This window comes from Bombina bombina, chromosome 7 (assembly GCF_027579735.1).
Source record: "Bombina bombina isolate aBomBom1 chromosome 7, aBomBom1.pri, whole genome shotgun sequence".
Taxonomy (NCBI): Eukaryota; Metazoa; Chordata; class Amphibia; order Anura; family Bombinatoridae; genus Bombina; species Bombina bombina.
Window position 1 is genome coordinate 135,441,423 of NC_069505.1, and position 21,543 is coordinate 135,462,965.

The following is a 21,543-nucleotide window of genomic DNA, read 5'->3' on the forward strand; positions in this document are numbered from 1 at the left end:
GGAACTCAACGGGCCAGATCTGGGTCCCAAAGATCATAAATTCTGCAAAGTAAGTCTAGGTCAGCGCTGCTGTCCTTCATCTAGTCCAAAATGATGTGAATGAATATAGATATTGCAGATGTACTGCATTAATCGGCGGATTGAGCAGATCCCTTTAGGAGCAACAGAAATTGCGATCTTTCATGGTCGCTGCCTAGCCAGGCCCCCAAACGTTTACTAGTTTTAATATCAAGAGGACTAATTTCCTCAATATCCAATGTAATCAACACCTCTTTTAACAAGGAACAAATATACTCCATTTTAAATAAATAAGTAGATTTGTCAGTGTCAACATCTGAGGAAGGATCTTCTGAATGAGACAGATCCTCATCTGAGGAGGATAATTCATTATGCTGTCGGTCATTCAAAATTTCATCAACTATATGAGAAGTTTTAAAAAACCTTTTACGTTTATTAGAAGGCGGGATGGCAGACAAAGACTTCTGAATCGCATCAGCAATAAAATATTTTATATTCACAGGTATATCTTGTACATTATATGTTGAAGGAACAACAGGCATTGTACTATTACTGATGGACACATTCTCTGCATGTAAAAGTTTATGACCACTATTACATACCACAGCTGGAGATATAATCTCCACAAATTTACAACAAATGCACTTAGCTTTGGTAGAACTGTTATCAGGCAGCAGGGTTCCAACAGTGGTTTCTGAGACAGGATCAAGTTGAGACATCTTGCAAATGTAAGAGAAAAAACAACATATAAAGCAAAATTATCAATTTCCTTATATGGCAGTTTCAGGAATGGGAAAAAAAGTGCAAACAGCATAGCCCTCTGATAAAAGAAAAAAGACTAGAGGCATATAGGAATGGGGTTTTAAATAATGAAATTATTTGGCGCCAAGTATGACAACGCAAACTGAATTTTTTTTGCGCTAACATCTGGAAACGACATACTCGCGTCATTGTAGACGCAACCTTGTGTAAGGAACTCTGCGTCAACTAAGACGCTGGAAATTATGAATTTTGCGTCATCGGACGTAACTTTGTGCCAAAAAAAATCGTGCGCCAAGAATGAAGCAATATACTTTGGCATTTTGCGCCCTTGCAAGCCTAATCTTGCCCGCAAAATTTAATGAGAAAAAAGTCAATTGAAAAAAAAGACTATACCCCAGGTAAGACAAATATTTTCCTAAAATATGCTTTTCCCAAATATGAAACTGACAGTCTGCAAAACGAAATATACATAAACCTGACTCATGGCAAATATATATATTTAGAACTTTATATTTAGATCTCCCGTGAGGAAAACCATTGCATTCAATAGGTGATACTCCCTTCACATCCCTCTGACATTCACTGTACTCTGAGTGGAATCGGGCTTTAAAATGCTGAGAAGCGCATATCAACGTAGAATCTAAGCACAAACTTACTTCACCACCTCCATAGGAGGCAAAGTTTGTAAAAACTGAATTGTGGGTGTGGTGAGGGGTGTATTAATAGGCATTTTGAGGAATAGGAAACTTTGCCCCTCGTGGTAGGATTGTATATCCCATACGTCACTAGCTCATGGACTCTTGCCAATTAAATGAAAGAAAATGCTTCACTATCAGTTTAAGCACTCTCCGGTTTAGGTAAACGAATGGTCCTGAGACAAAACATTGGGAATCTGTGAAAGAAGCCAACAATGTTACCGTGCCAAGAGGACCATTTTTAAAAGCCCAGAAGTCCTGGGCCAGACAGGCTAGACTCTACAAGAATTGCACTCTGTTGGTCCCTCCTTATCTTTAATCACTTATTGGAACAAACAGTTAAGACAAACTAATCTAAATCGTCAAGAGATTACTATAGTCTCCACAGTAAAAGTCCCAGCTTCTGGTGCAGTGTTTGATAACCCTGTGGACCGGTTTGCCATCAGATATACTTGCACTCTATGGCCAAAAGTATGTGGACACCCCTGCTATTCATTGAGTTCAGGTGTTTCAGCCAAGACCATTGTGAACAGTTGCATAAAATCCAACACATAGCCATGAAATCTCAATAGACAAACTTTGGCAGTACTATGGGTTCGTACCACAGAGCTCAGTGACTTTAAATGTGGCAGTGTCCAATGAAACTACCTTTGCTAAAAGTTAGTTTGTAATATTTCTGCCCAACTAGATCTGCCCTAGTCAACTAAGGGCTATTACTGTGAAGTGGAAGTATCTAGGAGCAAAACTTTCAGAGCATGGTCACCGAGCGTCTAGGAGCAAGATCATCATCATACAACCCAAACTTGCAGAGCAGAGTCACCAAGTGCTAAAGTGTGTAGAATATAAAAATCACCTTTCATCTTTTTCATTAGTCTTAGAGAGTTTAATACAATAAGTCTTGCTGATATCTAACTTAGTCATCCACTGACAAGGTTTGAAGTCTAAAAAGGGACATTAAACACTAAATAAATGCTAATAGAATGATGCATTCAAAGAAAAGATTAGTCTGAGAATAACATGGATATTTTTTAGTTTCATTAGCTGTTTAAAACTTTCCACTTACTTTGTTAATATTTAGTGTCTATAAAGAAATGGGAGCTGCCATGTTGTAACTTAGATTGCCTTCTCTGCTGTGGCCAATTAGGGACAGTTATAAACAGGTCACTAGAGTGTGCAGCCAATGGTGGTGTGGCATACAACAGGGTTCTGCACTTCCATTTCTATTAGGATCTGAAAAGCTCACAATTTCAGAATGGAATTACAGGAAAAGGGGGCAAAATAAATAATGAACGTATATTGCAATTTTTTTTCTTACATATGTGAGTTATTTTATATTACCGTCCCAAAATGATTAATATCCCTTTAACATAGAACTCTGCTAAAACATTCATCTTAGAGCTACAAAATAAAACACACTCTCTGCAAATTACTATATGTAGTGACAGAGTACTGCAAGTACAGCCTCAATCTCTATTTGGCAAGTCCCAAGGAACTGGGGAAGGAAGAACCCAGGAAGAGAGGGGCTGATTACATCAAATCTATATCCTAGGAGAAACAAACAGTTTGGCCAAAACATTCAAGTACACAACTCCTAAGAAGATTCTAAATTCTAAGAGGAGATACTGATAGGAAACGAACACCAAGCTTCTTAGGCTTGCAATGTGGATCAAATTGCTCTTAAACTTCTCCATTTTAGTTACTGTGGGGAAAAGCAATTTAACTTGCTCTTATAATCCTATAGAAAAATAAGAGCTCTCACTCTACCTTAGGGGAATACAAACAAAAGCCCAGGGCTAAAAATAGAAAACACTATAACATATTGCAAACTATCTACAAAAGAACAAATTGGTGGATTAAAACATAATTTAGGCTTATCAGAAAAATTCCTTTCCTTCCTGGCAGGGAGAGTCCACAACTTCATTCCTTACTGTTGGGAAATAGAACACCTAGCCACCAGGAGAAGGCAAAGACACCCCAGCCAAAGGCTTAAATATCTCTTCCATATCTCTATATATAGGAAAAGTAGAATAAACATCAGGGTATAAAAGGTGCCAGAAGAAATATAAAAAGGGAGCTGCCCATCAAAAAAAATAAAATTACGGGCGGGGTCGTGGAATCTCCCTGCCAGGAAGGAAAATAGTTTATCTGGTAAGCATAAATTATGTTTTCCTTCCATAAGGCAGGAAGAGTCCACAACTTAATGCCTTACTGTTGGGAAAACTATACCCAAGCTCCAGAGGACACTAAATGAATAACGGGAGGGAACAGAAAAAAAAAAGAAAAAAAAAGAAAGAAGAGGTGGACCCTATTCTGAGGGCACCACAGCCTGCAAAACGTTTCTCCTGAACACATCAAACTTATAACATTTAGAAAAAGTGTGTGAGGACCAGGTAGTCGCCTTACAAATCTGATTAATTGAGGCTTCCTTCTTAAAAAACCCAAGAGGAAGCCACTGCTCTAGTGGAATGAGCCGTTATCCTCTCAGGAGGCCGCCGTCCCACTGTCTCATAAGCTAAGCGGATGACACTCCTCAACCAGAAAGATAGAGAAGTCTTAGTAGCCTTCTGCCCCTTAGGCTTCCCCGTATAGAAGACAAAGAGGAAGATTGTCCTGAATTCCTTAGTAGCCTGAAGATAGAACTTCAAGGCACAAACCACATCTAGATTATGAAGCAAATGTTCCTTTGATGAAGGATTAGGACACAAGGAAGGAACGACAATTTCTTGATTAATGTTACGATTCGACACCACCTTAGGGAGCAACCCTAGTTTAGTGCGTAAAACCACCTTATCAGCATGAAAAGCCAGATAAGGGGTGATCACATTGCCAAGCAGAAATCTCAGAAACAGTGCACAGAGGCAATAGCCAAAAAACAAAACAAAAACCCTTCCAAGATAACAATTTAATGTCAACAGTATGCATAAGCTCCAACGGAGCCTGCTGCAAAACACTAAGAACAAGATTGAGGCTCTAAGGCGGAGCACCAGATCTAAACAAAGGTCTGATCCTAGCCAGAGCCTTTACAAAGGACTGCACATCCGGAAGCTCAGCCAATATTTTGTGCAGTAACACTGACAGGGCCGATATCTGTCCCTTCAGGGAACTAGCAGATAGGCCCTTCTCCAGTCCATCCTGGAGGAAAGCTAAAATTCTGGCAACCTTATGCCAGGAATAGCCAAGCTCTTCACACCAGTGCAAGTAGGTCCTCCACACTTTATGGTAGATACGACGAGTAACTGACTTACGAGCTGGAACCAGAGTGTGGATAACACTCTCAGAGAACCCTCTTTTGGCTAAGACTAAGCGTACAAACTCCACACAGTCAGCCTCAGAGAATGTAGATTTTGATGAACGAAGGGACCCTGTATCAGCAGATCTCTGCGACAAGGTAACCTCCACTGAGGAGATAAGGACATCTCCACCAGATCCGCAAACCATAACCTTCACAGCTACAATGGAGCAACCATACGAGGAAGAAGCGGTAATGGAGGAAAGAGATATATGAGACTAAACCTCTATGTTACTAATAGGGCATCTATCAATTCCGCTCGAGGATCCCTCGACCTCGATCTGTACCTGGGTAGCTTGGTATTGAGGCGGGATGCCATGAGATCTACCTCTGGCGTCCCCCACTCGCTGCATATCTCTGCAAACACCTCGGGTGAAAAGACCAATTCCCTGGGTGAAAGAATTGCCTGCTGAGGAAGTCCGCTTCCCAGTTGTCCCCACCCGGAATGTGGATCGCTGACAGCATATATTTGTGAGTCTCCACCCACTCTAGTATCTGAGGTACTTCTCTCATCGCCAAGGAACTTCTTGTTCACCCTTGATGGTAACCAAGGTTATATTGTCCGATTGGAATCTGATAAACTGGGACGAACCCAGAAGGGGCCAAGCCTTCAAGGCATTGAAGATTGCCCAGAGTTCCAAAATATTGATCTGAAGGGAGGACTCCTGAGTCCACAGACCTTGTGTCTTCTTGGCACCCCAAGTGGCTCCCCAGCCGGAAAGGCTTGCGTCCGTAGTCACAATTTCCCAGGACGGTCTCAAAAAGCACGTGCCTTGGGACAGATCTGGACAGAGCCACCAGGAGAGCGAGTCTCTCGACAGGTTGTCCAGCACGATCTGTTGAGCCAGATCTGAATGGTCGCTGTTCCATTGTCTCAGCATGCATAGTTGTAAGGGTCTGAGATGAAATCTGGCAAAAGGAATGATGTCAATACAGGACACCATAAGTCCGATCACCTCCATACACTGAGCCACTGAGGGTCTTGAGGAGGCATGGAGGGCAAGACATGCAGAAGTTAGCTTGCAACATCTCTGATTTGTGAGGAATATTCTCATAGATATGGAGTCTATTATTGTTCCAAGGAAATTCACCCTTGTAATTTGAGTAAGAGAATTCTTTTTCAAGTTTATCTTCCATCCATGTGATCGACGAAGACTGAGAAGGGACTCCGAATGTTCTTCCACTAGACGAAAAGAAGGTGCCTGTACCAAGATATCCAGGTATGATTTTACTGCAATACCTTGTGTTCTGGCAATGGCTAGAAGAGCTCCCAAAAGCTTCGAAAATATCCTTGGAGCAGTAGCTAGGCCAAACGGAAGAGCTATGAACTGGAAATGCTGGTCCAGAAAAGCAAACCTCAGGAACTGAAAATGTTCCCTGTGTATTAGGGCGTGAAGGTAAGCATCCTTCAGGTCTATTGTGGTCATAAATTGTCCTTCCTGAACCAGAGGAAAGATTGACCGAATTGTCTCTATCTTGAAAGAGGGAACACTCAAACTTGTTTAGTCACTTTAAGTCCAGAAATGGACGAAAAGTTCCCTCCTTCTTTGGAACCACGAAAAGGTATGACTAAAACCCACAACCTCTTTCTGCTGTAGGTACAGGGACAATTACTCCTAGAGAGGATAGATCTGTACGCAACCTAAGAAGGCAGCCCTCTTTTCTGGTCTTCTAGCCAGAATGGAGAGTAGGAATCTGCCCCTGGGCAGATAAGAATTGAATCCTATCCTTTATCCTTGAGATACAATCTCCAGGACCCAAGGATCCTGTACACATCCTGGAACCAAGCGTTTGAAAAAAGAGACAGTCTGTTCCCTGCTCGATTCGATCCCGGATCGGGGGCCACCCCTTAATGCTGATTTGTTCTCGGCAGGCTTCTTAGTCTGTTTGGATTTATTCCAGGACTGAGCTGGCTTCCAAGTACTCTTGGGCTGCTCGGACTTGATGAGGGTTGCTGTCGTCGAGTCTAGCCCTGGCCCGAATAAAATCTTTCCCGAGAAAGGAGTCTGGATATAGAAGTCATATCCACAGACCAAGACTTCAACCAGAGAGCCCGGCGGGCTAGGACCGCAAAGCCAGAAGCCTCTGCATTTATGCGAATAATCTGCATATTCGCGTCACAGATGAGTTAGCAATTCTCAGAGCCTTAATTCTCTCCTGAATATCCTTGAGGGTAGCAGCAATTATCAGAGCCTTAATTTTCTCCTGAATATCCTTGAGGGGAGCCTCCACCTGAATGAGCTCCGACAGTGTCGCACCAGTAGGTAGCTGCTCCAGAAACTGCGGCTACAGCTGCCGCCGGTTGAAATAAAAACCCTGTATGTTGAAACATCTTCCTCAGAAAGGTTTCCATTTTCTTATCCATAGGCTCTCTGAAAGAGGAACTATCCTACAGAGGTATAGTAGTATGCTTAGCCAGTGTAGAAATAGTGCCATCCACCTTAGGGATAGAGCCCCATAAGTCTAAGAGTCAGGGACCGGGAATCATTTTTTAAAAGTAGACTAGGGGAAAAAAAGAAGTTCCTATTCTTTCCCATTCTTTACTAATAATGTTAGCCATCTTAACTGGCACAGGAAAAGTCAGAGGGGCCTTCCTGTCTTCATAAACCCTGTCTAATTTAGGGATTTTAGGTTCCTCAGGGAGAGTAGCCTCTGGAACCTCTAGCGTAGACAGAACCTCCTTTAATAAATATTTTATTTCCACATTGATTATCCTTTTTACAGACGTCACTAGGCCATATTGGGGCCTCTGTGTTCTCTTCTCTTCAAAGCACTCAGGACCGCAGACACCGCTGATTGTAACTGCGCAGTAAAGTCCGCAGGAAAAAAGCCCCCTCCAGATGGAGAATTAGTTGTGCTGCGGGGAACTGCATGTGAAGTGGGTAGTGTAGAAAGGGCAGTAATCTCTCGGGATCCAGATTCCTGAGAGGTAGATGGCTCAGAGGGGCTAACAGCGCTATGAAAAAAGGCGCCAAGCTATTATGAGCTGTGCAACACACCAAAACGAAAGTGAAACCTGTTTGTTCCAAGCCAAAAGCACACAGCCTATGAGCCCAAAAAACTCACATAAAAGCAGTTATAAATAACCCCTTGCTGTTCAAATAATCTCCCTGAAGGAGATATATTAACCCTTGATCCTATCGCGGCATAAAGGAGCCACACTGTGACCCTGTATAGCAATGTATATATAAAACAATCTTACCTCCAGGATCCATGCTGTGGAACAGGCACAGCCTCTCAAGTGTGACAGTCTTGCAGCAACGCTTCTGACATGGACTTGTAACAGCAAGCAGTGAAACTCGTCAACACTGATTGCCTGGGAGCTGTTAGTCGGCAGTCTGGATGGGTTTGCAGAAAAACTTTCCCTGCATCTCCAGACTAACTTCCATCAATACTCTCAGAGGTTGACATTACTTAAAAGTAAAACTCCAGTCCTTTCTTTGAAGGACTATCCAAATCTTCTGACACTTCTCTGCCACCTCCTATAGTGATGAAAGGCAAAGAATGACTGGGGGATAGGGGAAGTAGGAGGGATATTTGAGCCTTTGGCTGGGGTGTCTTTCCCTTATCCTGGTGGCCAGGTGTTGTATTTCCCAACAGTAAGGAATGCCTGCCTTATGGAAGGAAACCGTTTAATTTGATTTGTATTAAACTTAAATATTCATGTTTTAAAGCACCCTGGTTTCCCCCTCTGTACATCACCCTCCATTGCAAACTTTACCTAGCAGAGAGCTCTTATTTGTATGGGAGTGATCTCGCCACTCTCACGGACAGCCCCCTCCCCCTTTTAATAGAATTCTGTAAGGGCTGCCCCTGCGTGTGGTGGTGTGGAAAACAACATCTTAACCGGTGATATTTCATTTTTAGAATCGGGGCCTTGGAGAGGACAATTGTAAATTAACATTTAATTAATTAATTATCTCGCCTACCATCTAACCTACCCTCACCTCCCACTGGGAGTGTAATTTTTGTCTGCTGGTTATGTTTGCACAGCTTTTTTATAACCTATACTTGCGTATAGAAACTTTCAGTGTAGGTAGCAATACAACAGATAAATTCAGCTATTTCAATTGCAAATTATATATTTGTAAATAATTTAATACACTCCAGCAGGTAAAATGGATCATTGTAAACAAATTAAAGGGGAAAAATGTTAGGGTAAACTGTCCCTTTAATTTTGGTAGACATTTACAAATATTAGAAAAGGCAAAAAAAAAAAAAATTGTTTTGACAAACCATATTTAACACATTGTCATCGATGAATAAGGGATTCTCCTTTAGCTGAAATGCATCAGCCACGTCTTTATGTATTTTAAAGCATTACAGCTAAAGGGAGAATGCCTTATTCATAGATTAAAATGAATTTAAAAACACTGTATGACAGAAAAACACAGACATGGCCGTTATAATTTTTTTTAGTTTAACTGCAATTTGAATCTGTTTTTCTACATTAGTTTTACATATTAATTGATACAAAATATATCACTGGTAAAGAATAATTGCAATATCTACAAGGACCCACAGACTTCTAGTATGAAGTAAATGGAGCTAAAGCTCAGGACGTACATGGATACTGTGTGTGTCTATACACACTCTACACAGGAATTTGTGCATTACAAAACTATGCAAGCAGAGCGGCAACTCGTTCAAAATAGAATGAAAACCAACCTATTATGCATGAAAATCACATTGTTCTTCTTACATAACTTTTAGTGGGATACCAAAAAGGCATATAAGGACATTGTTCCTCCTCAAATACATTTTAACAACCCCCCCCCCCCCCAAAAAAAAAAGTAACCTGTTGCTCAGGGCTCGCACTTTCAAAGGGATAATGAACCCAAATTTTTTATTTCACGATTCAGATAGAGCATGTAATTTTAAGCAATTTTAATTTACTCCTATTATCAATTTTTGTTCGTTCGCTTGGTATCTTTATTTGAAAAAGTAGGAATGTAAGCTAAGGAAATGGCCCATTTTTGGTTCAGCACCTGGGTAGGGCTTGCCGATTGGTCGCTACATTAAGCCACCAATCAGCACGCGATACCCAGGTGCTGAATCAAAGATGGGCGGGCTTGTAAGCTTACATTCCTACTTTTTCAAATAAAGATACCAAGAGAATGAAGAAAAATTAATAATTTGAGTGAATTAGAAAGTTTCTTAAAATTGCCTGCTCTATCTGAATCATGAAAGAATAAAAATTTGAGTTCAGTGTCCCTTTAAAGCTATAACATAAGTAGGTTTGGATTTAAAATTCTGATGGAGGGCTTTCATAATCTTGATTAATAAAACAAAGGAAGTATTTTCTGTTACATGAAGTCAAACATCCCCCCCCCAAAAAAAAAACATCCCTGCAGAAATATGGGCCACCCAATGAAATAATAGAGGCCAGCAACACAAAGATGATTTGTTCTTTATCCACAATTTCTTCTGAAATTATAGTAGCAATACGACAAAAAAAAAAAAAATATACAGATAGCCAAGGGCTTGAAAGGATACAGCAGAAAAAAAAAGTAATATTCATCCCAAAATTACCACAAATATATTTAACATAAAACCTGATTTCCATTGTGTATTCCAGATTAAGACTAGGCCATTGATTTGCAAACGGTACCCAGTGCAGTTAGTGAGCAAGATGGGGAACTGCTGACACTAACCTGCCTGCTCCTGCCATAAATATACTGAAGAAAATCCAGGAATGATCCTCTCAGGTGAAAGTGTACACAGTTGGCGGCCCTGACAATGTTTGGGCGTGGTTGGACCATTGAAGTGGGGAGAATGCTGTACTGTAAGGGGTTAAACTCTCATTCTTCATCACTTCATTAGGAGCACTATGTATATTTAGCCTACCAAATATGCAGAAACTGGACTGACCCAAGCAGAATGGACCCCACCCCTAGTATATGTAGGGGTGGGGTCCAGCCCCTGAGAAATCCAGGAGGTACTACTACCTTCTCCAGTGGTCACAGGCCATCTGCCCAACAATACTAATATGATTCTGCAAAAGCTTGAGAGAAACATTTGTAGAACTCACTTATTACCTGAACAATTTAAGATCACTGAGCGACATTCAGATTCTTTATACAAAGGATGGTAATGCTGAATGCTCAGCTGTCCATGCAGCCCATCAACTTGTGGGTGGAGGCAGCACCGTGTGACTGGAGTGTGTGCCTTGTTGGAATTAGTGATGTATTAATGAAGGAAATTGGTGCATAGCAGGGGGACTTAATCATGCACAGCTGCCAGTTGCATGCTCTGCACTATGTCGGATTCATGCACTAGGCCTTGGCTCTGGATGGAGGATGGAGGGTGGGAAGGGCAGGGGGGGACGTGCCTGTTGGGAAGAAAAGGGAAGGATGTTAAGGGAAGGTTAGTGGTCTGTACCTGCCGTAAAGCTCAGCTCGTCAGATTCCTGTCCAGAGTAATCATAAAGAGCTCTCACACGCACGCCCTCTACCTGTGACACCTCTTGACCATTACTGTCCAGCGTCTTTTTAGGACTTTCATCGTCTGACCACTCAGATGCATCATCCTTTGCAGCACTGCGGGAGGGAAGAGGTTCATAGCCATTGTATCTTTTATACAGAGCACAAGGGCTGGTCGACAAGACTGACAGAATCAGGGCAGAAAACAAAGAACATGAACTAGAGTTGCCACCCAGCAGGTATTTTACAACAAAGCCTTTTTTTTTCAGGTCAATGTAGATATCGTAAAGAAATAAAGGCCTTACAATTGTGTTGCAATAGAATTCATAAAGTCATTCAGCTTTAGTTTGAGTTATGCTCTATAATTATTTATACAAATATATGTTAAATTGCACAGCTGATTTGTTTTGTTTGTTTTCAAGCAAGGTGGCACCCTTAACTTAAAGGGATAGGAAAGTCAAAACTACACTTGCATGATTCAGATAGAGCATGTTATTTGAACACAATTAACTTCTATTTTCAAATGTGCTTTGTTCTCTTTGTATACCTTGATGAAAAATGCGCACATATCCTAACACTAGTGGGAGCTAGCTGCTGATTGGTGCCTGCACACATTTGTCTCTTGTGATTGGTTAACTAGATGTGTTCAGCTAGCTGCCAGTAGTGCAATGCTGTTCCTTCAGCAAAGGATAACAAGAGAATGAAGCACATTTGATAATAGAAGTAAATTGAAAAGTTGTTTAAAATTGTATGTTCTATCCAAATCATGAAAACATTTTTAGGGTTTCCTGTCCCTTTAAATACAAAGATACATACAACAGAACATATAGTGCAATATATTCAGGATAGAACAACTGTATACAAACAAAACCACATATAAATGTCCAGCGTACACATGGAAAGCACTACACAGTATCACAGTGATACTAACACACACAGACACAAAGAGAGGAAAGAAATTCCAAACGTTAAGATCACTTACAAATGTCCTTATAAACCAAGAAACCAGAGCAGTACACCAATAGCAAAGACATTTAAAGGAGAGAAGGTGGATTTTAGGATTCATTTCTCTCTGATCAGAGATCTGCCGTACATTGTATAGCAATGTGTTGCAGATGTCTGGCAGTGAAGGGGTTAAACAGAAACATAAAGTGCTCTATTATATTGTTATGGAGACTTTGCATTTGATCAGAGACAAATGATCTTTCCACTGCTCCAAACCCATCACCGCCCTATTATTACTATTGAGAAACCCAAACATGTGAGGTGCAGAGTGAAGGGAAAGGGTACAGAGAAGGGGCAAAAAGCCCCGTGTCTCTGAAGTAAAGCTATACTGACTCTGAACGTGGGGTGTCTGTTAGACTGGCATAGAAATCATGGTCTTCTTCACCGTAGGAAAACCTGCGAGAGGCGGCGAAAAAACATCTGAGCTAAATTATGAAACCAGTGGACCTTCAGAGACCTCAAGTATGTGCTCTGTATTGCTTCTCAATAAAACCCCTTATAACAACAACACTTTAAAGGGACAGTAAAATAAAAAAACATGATTCAGATACAAGTATGCAATTTTAAACAAGTTTCAAATTTACTGTTATCAAGTATGCTTCGTTCTCTTGGTATCCTTAGTTGAGGAATAGGCTCTGGAGCAGCAATGCACTACTGGGAGCTAGCTGACCAAAACTTGTGAGCTAATGACAAGAGGCATATATGTGAAAGTACCAATCACCAGCTAGCTCCCAGTGCATTGCTGCTCCTAAGCCTACCTGGGTATACTCTGCAACAAAAACAATACCAACAGAATGAAGCAAATTTGAGAATAGAAGCAAATTGAAAAGATGTTTAAAATTGCATGCTCCATCTGAATCATGAACATTTATTTCTGACTTTACTGTCCCTTTAACACTGTACATAAACATGTATGGAAAAAAAAATGAAACGTTAAAACTTTTTAAATTTAAACAAACTAAAGCAGTTTACTTTTTACTACTGTTCCTTAATTGATAGGTACTGCCTAGTAATGACCATTGGCTAATAGGTACTGCCGAGTAATGACCAGTGGCTAATAGGTACTGCCGAGTAATGACCATTGGCTAATAGGTACTGCCTAGTAATGACCATTGGCTAATAGGTACTGCCTAGTAATGACCATTGGCTAATAGGAACTTCCTTCTAATGCTATTTGTTGAATGGCCTCTCCTACTAATTCCCATGGGTTGACTGACACTTCCTGTTAATGCTCATTTATTCAAAGCCAATTCCTGCTAATGCTCACTGAGCATATTAGAAAGTACCAATAATTTAATGAGCATTAGTAGGAAGTGGACAACAGATATTAATAATAGTTTAAATTAAAAGTTTTCACTTGGTATTTTCAGACAATGGGTCTGGTATTCAAAACCTCACCACTCAGGCGAGATATTCTAAGAAGTCTTGTCGGTACGGCGAGGCCCTTTAATATTTTTTTTCAATAAAACACAATTTTTAGAGAGACACGTTTTTATTGCTAGGAAGTATTCTTTATGTAAAAAAAAAAGAAAAGACTCTTACTTTGCAATACAAGGTAAAACCCCCCCCCCAAAGATTTTATGTGAATTCTGTCCATGTCGGAGAGGTTTTGAATATCAGGTCCAAAAAAAAAAAAAAAAGCTCTTAGAATGTTCCTGGCATCCATGTAAAAGAGCAGCATTTAAGCATTAAAGGGATATGTCACCCAAAATGTTTCTTTTGTAATTCAGACAGAACATAGCATTTTAAATACGTTTCCAATTTACTTAATTTGCTTTGTTCCCATGGCAATCTGTGTTGAAGAGATACCTAGGTAGGAATCTAGAGAACTACATGGCAGGAAATAGTGCTGCCATCTAGTGCTCTGGCAAACGGATAGCATTCTTGTGAAACTGCTGCCATATAGTGCTCCAAAAAGGGCTCCTAAGCTTTTCAACAAAAGATACAAACTAAAATTGATAACCAAAGTAAATTGGAAAGTAATTTAAAATTGCATGCTCTATCTGAATCATGAAAGAAACATTTGGGGTTTCATATCCCTTTAAGTACAGCATCCCCTTACAGTAAGTGGTGAATAGGTATCTTAGCTTTATAAAATGTCACTAAATAGCCGCAAATACTAACACAAATGAAAACCATTATTCTCTACCAACTTTTTAAACTCGATATTTCACATTTTGGTTTAAATCCTAAACTACACTCAAGAGGTGGTTCTTTGTTTTTAGAAAACAGTGTTATCAATAGCGGTTCCCTCTGGCTGTACTCTTAAATGGCAGGGCATAAGAATTTGGTTACTACACCCTAGTGCTATGTCTCCTCCCCCTGTGCCTGCAGCTCTCATTTTAAATGCTTAAAATGGGTTCAGTCATCTTAGAGCTTAGGTATTGTCAGACCATATGACAGAAGCAGTGTGCAGTCACATCAGTGACAATGCCAGATCTTTGTGCATTGCACTTTGACACCAATACATCTGGTGCTGAAAATATCTGAATTCTGCTGCCGGCAACCATACAGAATATAACTACATTTTCACCCATGCCTAATAAATGATACTTGATCAAGAGTGCCTGCAGTCAATATAGAGCGGTCGCTGTCTAAGCATCACTCACCCTCTGTTCAGCTGTTGGGTTGGAGTTGGAGTCCCAGGTGGCACGCCATCCCGTGCTGGCAAGATGCTGGTGAGAGTCACTTCATCCACACTCTTATTACTGCGTTCCTTTTTAGTAATCGTCTTCTGTGTCTCTGGGGACCACTCCTGCATTTTGGGAGAGGAGAATATGAAAAACATTTTTTCATTACATGTTCCTGCAAAAGGTAAATAGCTGCCTAAATGCCCACTCATTATCAGCAAATTTTAATAATAATAATTAATAATGCAAGTAGGTCTTGATATTTAGTTTCAGTACTATAAGGCATACTTATACTATATATAGCCATCTATAACACAAAACATTTGAATTTCTTAAAGGATAAACTCAAACCTGTCGTGTGTAGGTGGTGGTCTTGGTAAATATTTTTAAAGCTCTCTATAAACATCAACCTATGAATTAATGAATTAGTGTGCTCTTCAGTTCACCATAGAAGAAAGGGGAAAATGAGTTAATCTTGCTATGTAAAAAAAAACATAATTTATGTAAGAACTTACCTGATAAATTCATTTCTTTCATATTAGCAAGAGTCCATGAGCTAGTGACGTATGGGATATACATTCCTACCAGGAGGGGCAAAGTTTCCCAAACCTCAAAATGCCTATGAATACACCCCTCACCACACCCACAATTCAGTTTAACGAATAGCCAAGAAGTGGGGTGATAAAAAAGTGCGAAAGCATATAAAATAAGGAATTGGAATAATTGTGCTTTATACAAAATCATAACCACCACAAAAAAAGGGCGGGCCTCATGGACTCTTGCTAATATGAAAGAAATGAATTTATCAGGTAAGTTCTTACATAATTTATGTTTTCTTTCATGTAATTAGCAAGAGTCCATGAGCTAGTGACGTATGGGATAATGACTACCCAAGAAGTGGATCTTTCCACACAAGAGTCACTAGAGAGGGAGGGATAAAATAAAGACAGCCAATTCCTGCTGAAAATAATCCACACCCAAAATAAAGTTTAACGAAAAACATAAGCAGAAGATTCAAACTGAAACCGCTGCCTGAAGTACTTTTCTACCAAAAACTGCTTCAGAAGAAGAAAATACAACAAAATGGTAGAATTTGGTAAAAGTATGCAAAGAGGACCAAGTTGCCGCTTTGCAAATCTGATCAACCGAAGCTTCATTCCTAAACGCCCAGGAAGTAGAAACTGACCTAGTAGAATGAGCTGTAATCCTATGAGGCGGAGTCTTACCCGACTCAACATAGGCAAGATGAATTAAAGATTTCAACCAAGATGCCAAAGAAATGGCAGAAGTTTTCTGGCCTTTCTAAAACCGGAAAAGATAACAAATAAACTAGAAGTCTTTCGGAAAGACTTAGTAGCTTCAACATAATATTTCAAAGCTCTAATAACATCCAAAGAATGCAACGATTTCTCCTTAGAATTCTTAGGATTAGGACATAATGAAGGAACCACAATGTCTCTACTAATGTTGTTGGAATTCACAACTTAGGTAAAAATTCAAAAGAAGTTCGCAACACCGCCTTATCCTGATGAAAAATCAGAAAAGGAGACTCACAAGAAAGAGCAGATAATTCAGAAACTCTTCTGGCAGAAGAGATGGCGAAAAGGAACAAAACTTTACAAGAAAGTAATTTAATATCCAATGAATGCATAGGTTCAAATGGAGGAGCTTGAAGAGCCCCCAGAACCAAATTCAAACTCCAAGGAGGAGAAATTGACTTAATGACAGGCTTTATACGAACCAAAGCTTGTACAAAACAATGAATATCAGGAAGAATAGCAATCTTTCTGTGAAAAAGAACAGAAAGAGCAGAGATTTGACCTTTCAAGGAACTTGCGGACAAACCCTTATCTAAACCATCCTGAAGAAACTGTAATATTCTCGGTATTCTAAAAGAATGCCAAGAAAAATGATGAGAAAGACACCAAGAAATATAAGTCTTCCAGACTCTATAATATATCTCTCTGGATACAGATTTACGATGTAACATAGTATTAATCACAGAGTCAGAGAAACCTCTTTGACCAAGAATCAAGCGTTCAATCTCCATACCTTTAAATTTAAGGATTTCAGATCCTGATGGAAAAAAGGACCTTGAGACAAAAGGTCTGGTCTTTAACGGAAGAGTCCACGGTTGGCAAGAGGCCATCCGGACAAGATCCGCATACCAAAACCTGTGAGGCCATGCCGGAGCTACCAGCAGAACAAACGAGCATTCCTTCAGAATCTTGGAGATTACTCTTGGAAGAAGAACTAGAGGCGGAAAGATATAGGCAGGATGATACTTCCAAGGAAGTGATAAAGCATCCACTGCCTCCGCCTGAGGATCCCGGGATCTGGACAGATACCTGGGAAGTTTCTTGTTTAGATGGGACGCCATCAGATCTATTTCTGGAAGTTCCCACATTTGAACAATCTGAAGAAATACCTCTGGGTGAAGAGACCATTCGCCCGGATGCAACGTTTGGCGACTGAGATAATCCGCTTCCCAATTGTCTACACCTGGGATATGAACCGCAGAGATTAGACAGGAGCTGGATTCCGCCCAAACCAAAATTCGAGATACTTCTTTCATAGCCAGAGGACTGTGAGTCCCTCCTTGATGATTGATGTATGCCACAGTTGTGACATTGTCTATCTGAAAACAAATGAACAACTCTCTTCAGAAGAGGCCAAGACTGAAGAGCTCTGAAATAGCACGGAGTTCCAAAATATTGATCGGAAATCTCACCTCCTGAGATTCCCAAACCCCTTGTGCCGTCAGATACCCCCACACAGCTCCCCAACCTGTAAGACTTGCATCTGTTGAGATTATAGTCCAGGTCGGAAGAACAAAGAAGCCCCCTGAACTGAACGATGGTGATCTGTCCACCATGACAGAGAGTGTCGTATAATCGGTTTAAAGATATAAATTGAGATATCTTTGAGTAATCCCTGCACCATTGGTTCAGCATACAGAGCTGAAGAGGTCGCATGTGAAAACGAGCAAAGGAGATCGCATCTGATGCGGCAGTCCTAAGACCCAACATTTCCATGCATAAGGCTACCAAAGGGAATGATTGTGACTGAAGGTTTTGACAAGCTGATATCAATGTTAAACTTCTCTTGTCTGACAAGGACAGAGTCATAGACACTGAATTATCTAGAAACCTAAAAAGGTTACCCTTGTCTGAGGAATCAATGAACTGATTGGTAAATTGATCCTCCAACCATGAACTTGAAGAAACAACACAAGTCGATTCGTATGAGATTCTTCGAAAATGAGAAGACTGAGCAAATACCAAGATATCGTCCAAATAAGGAGATATCAAAACCCTATTCTCTGATTACAGAAAGAAGGGCACCGAGAACCTTTGAAAAAAATTCTTGGAACTGAGACTAAGCCAAACGGTAGAGCCACAAAACTGGTAATGCTTGTCTAAAAAGAGAATCTCAGACACTAAAAATGATCTGGATGAATCGGAATATGCAGATACACATCCTGTAAATCTATTGTAGACATATAATGCCCTTGCTAAACAAAAGGCAGGATAGTCCTACAGTAACCATCTTGAATGTTGGTATCCTAACATAACGATTCAATAATGATAGATCCGGAACTGGTCTGAAGGAATTGACCTTCTTTGGTACAATGAAGAGATAAAATAAAATCCCAGCCCCTGTTCCAGAACTGGAACTGGCATAAATACTCCAGCCAACTCTAGATCTGAAACACATTTCAGAAATGCTGAGCCTTTGCTGTGTTAACTGGGACACGGGAAAGAAAAGAATCTCTTAGCAGGAGGCCTTAACTTGAAGCCAATTCTGTACCTTTCTGAAACAATGTTTCTGAAACCAGAAATTAAGAACGGAATTGATCCAAATTGAAGAAAACGTAATCTGCCCCATACCAGCTGAGCTGGAATAAGGGCCGCACCTTCATAGGAACTTAGGAGCTGGCTATAGGTTTCTATAAGGCTTGGATATATTCCAAACTGGAAATAGTTTCCAAACTGATACCGCTCCTGAGGATGAAGGATCAGGTTTTTGTTCCTTGTGAGGAAAGGAACGAAAATGATTATTTACCCTGGAAAGAAAGGGAAAGCAAAGTTGACTTAGAAGACATGTCAGCATTCCAAGTTTAATCCATAAAGCTATTCTAGCTAAAAAAGCTAGAGACATATACCTGACATCAACTCTAATGATGTCAAAAGATGGTATCACCAATAAAATTATTAGCATGTTATAGAATAATAATAATGCTATAAAATTATGATCTGTTACTTGTTGCGCTAAAGCTTCTAACCAAAAAATTGAAGCTGCAGCAACATCCGCTAAAAATATAGCAGGTCTAAGAAGATTACCTGAACATAAGTAAGCTTTTTTTTTTTTTTTTTAGAAAGGATTCAATTTTCCTATCTAAAGGATCCTTAAATGAAGTACTATCTGCCGTAGGAATAGTAGTACATTAGCAGGAGAAGAGACAGCCCCATAACCTTAGGGATTTTTGTCCCAAAAAACTCTAATCTGTCAGATGGCACAGGATATAATTTGCTTAAACGTCTAGAAGGAGTAAATAAATTACCCAAATTATTCCATTCCCTGGAAATTACTTCAGAAATAGCATCAGGGAGATAAAACACTTCTGGAATAACTACAGGAGATTTAAAAACCTTATTTAAACGTTTACATTTAGTATCAAGAGGACCAGAATCCTCTATTTCTAATGCAAATAACACTTCTTTAAGTAAAGAACGAATAAATTCCATCTTGAACAAATACAAAGATTTATCAGCATCAACCTCTGAGACAGAAACCTCTGAACCAGAAGAACCATTATCAGTATCAGAATGATGATGTTCATTTAAAAATTCATCTGAAAAATGAGAAGTTTTAAAAGACTTTTATGTATACTAGAAGGAGAAATAACAGACATAGCCTTCTTAATGGATTTAAAAAATAAAATCTCTTATGTTATCAGGAACACTCTGAGTATTAGATGTTGACGGAACAGGTAATGTAACAGTACTAAAGGAAATTTTATCTGCATTAATAAGTTTGACATGACATGCAATACAAATAACAGCTGGAGAAACAGATACCAAAAGTTTATAGCAGATACACTTAGCTTGGTAGCTCCAGCATTGTGCAGTGATTTTCCTGAAGTATCTTCTGACTCAGTTGCAACGTGGAACATCTTGCAATATGTAAAAGAAAAAAACAACATATAAAGCAAAATTGATCAAATTCCTTAAATGACAGTTTCAGGAATGGGAAAAAATGCCAAAGAACAAGCTTCTAGCAACCAGAAGCAATAAAAAATGAGACTTAAATAATGTGGAGACAAAAGTGACGCCCATATTTTTTCGCGCCAAATAAGACGCCCACATTATTTGGCGCCTAAATGCTTTTTGGCGCCAAAAATGACGCCACATCCGAAACGCCGACATTTTTGACGCAAAATAACGTCAAAGAATGACGCAACTTCCGGCGACACGTATGACGCCGGAAATGGAAACAGAATTTTTGCGCCAAAAAAGTCCGCGCCAAGAATGACGCAATAAAATGAAGCATTTTCAGCCCCCGCGAGCCCACAGGGAAAAAGTCAAATTTTAAGGTAAAAAATGTTAAATTAAAATGCATTATCCCAAATATGAAACTGACTGTCTGAAAATAAGGAAAGTTGAACATTCTGAGTCAAGGCAAATAAATGTTTGAATACATATATTTAGAACTTTATAAACAAAGTGCCCAACCATAGCTAGGAGTGTCACAGAAAATAAGACTTACTTACCCCAGGACACTCATCTACATATAGCAGATAGCCAAACCAGTACTGAAACGAGAATCAGCAGAGGTAATGGTATATATAAGAGTATATCGTCGATCTGAAAAGGGAGGTAAGAGATGAATCTCTACGACCGATAACAGAGAACCTATGAAATAGACCCCGTAGAAGGAGATCACTGCATTCAAATAGGCAATACTCTCCTCACATCCCTCTGACATTCACTGCACGCTGAGAGGAAAACCGGGCTCCAACTTGCTGCGGAGCGCATATCAACGTAGAATCTAGCACAAACTTACTTCACCACCTCCATCGGAGGCAAAGTTTGTAAAACTGATTTGTGGGTGTGGTGAGGGGTGTATTTATAGGCATTTTGAGGTTTGGGAAACTTTGCCCCTCCTGGTAGGAATGTATATCCCATACGTCACTAGCTCATGGACTCTTGCTAATTACATGAAAGAAATAAATGTGTGACTGCATTATGTTTACTAAAATGTGCATTAACTATATGGTAGCTTAAACTAAATAAATGTTGACATCCTGCAATTTAAACAGTCATTAATGTGGCAGCATAAAAGCTTTTACATCACGGGTCACCTAAATATTTTGTGACATTACTTGTGATTGATCATACAGAGAAATCATATTGCACAAGCACATTCTGTTGATTAGTATTGGTGTTTTTGGAGAGTAGAAAGAATCAATTCAATCTGCATAAACGTCAATTAAGGTCAAGTACATTTGGTATCCTGCAAATGTCAATTTATTTTCCTGTTCAGTGACTAATGCTCTCGTTTCCTTAGTCTAACATTTTCTAGACATTTTTAATAATAGTATCTAAATTAGGATTCCCATCCTGTCCGTATTTTACCAACACAACTGGTATTTTTAGGGTGAGGACCAATGTAGGTAACATCAAATAAATTAGGGTAAAGGAACATAAAGCTCAAATTGT

At 39.8% G+C, this 21,543-nt stretch overlaps 1 protein-coding gene across 8 annotated transcripts in view; it reads right to left on the reverse strand.

Moving 5' to 3' along the window:
- The window catches only part of PACSIN3 (protein kinase C and casein kinase substrate in neurons 3), a 327,454-nt gene that overhangs the window by 54,481 nt on the left and 251,430 nt on the right, over positions 1 to 21,543 (reverse strand). For 4 of the 8 annotated variants that reach the window (XM_053720325.1, XM_053720322.1, XM_053720321.1 and 1 more), the window contains exons 8-10: positions 14,801 to 14,946; positions 12,525 to 12,587; positions 11,146 to 11,303 (exon numbers count right to left, since the gene is read on the reverse strand). In XM_053720325.1, coding sequence (XP_053576300.1) covers positions 11,146 to 11,303; positions 12,525 to 12,587; positions 14,801 to 14,946 — 367 coding nt within the window. The remainder of the gene's footprint in view (positions 1 to 11,145; positions 11,304 to 12,524; positions 12,588 to 14,800; positions 14,947 to 21,543) is intronic. The other 4 variants (XM_053720327.1, XM_053720328.1, XM_053720326.1 and 1 more) reach the window with 4 other exon arrangements.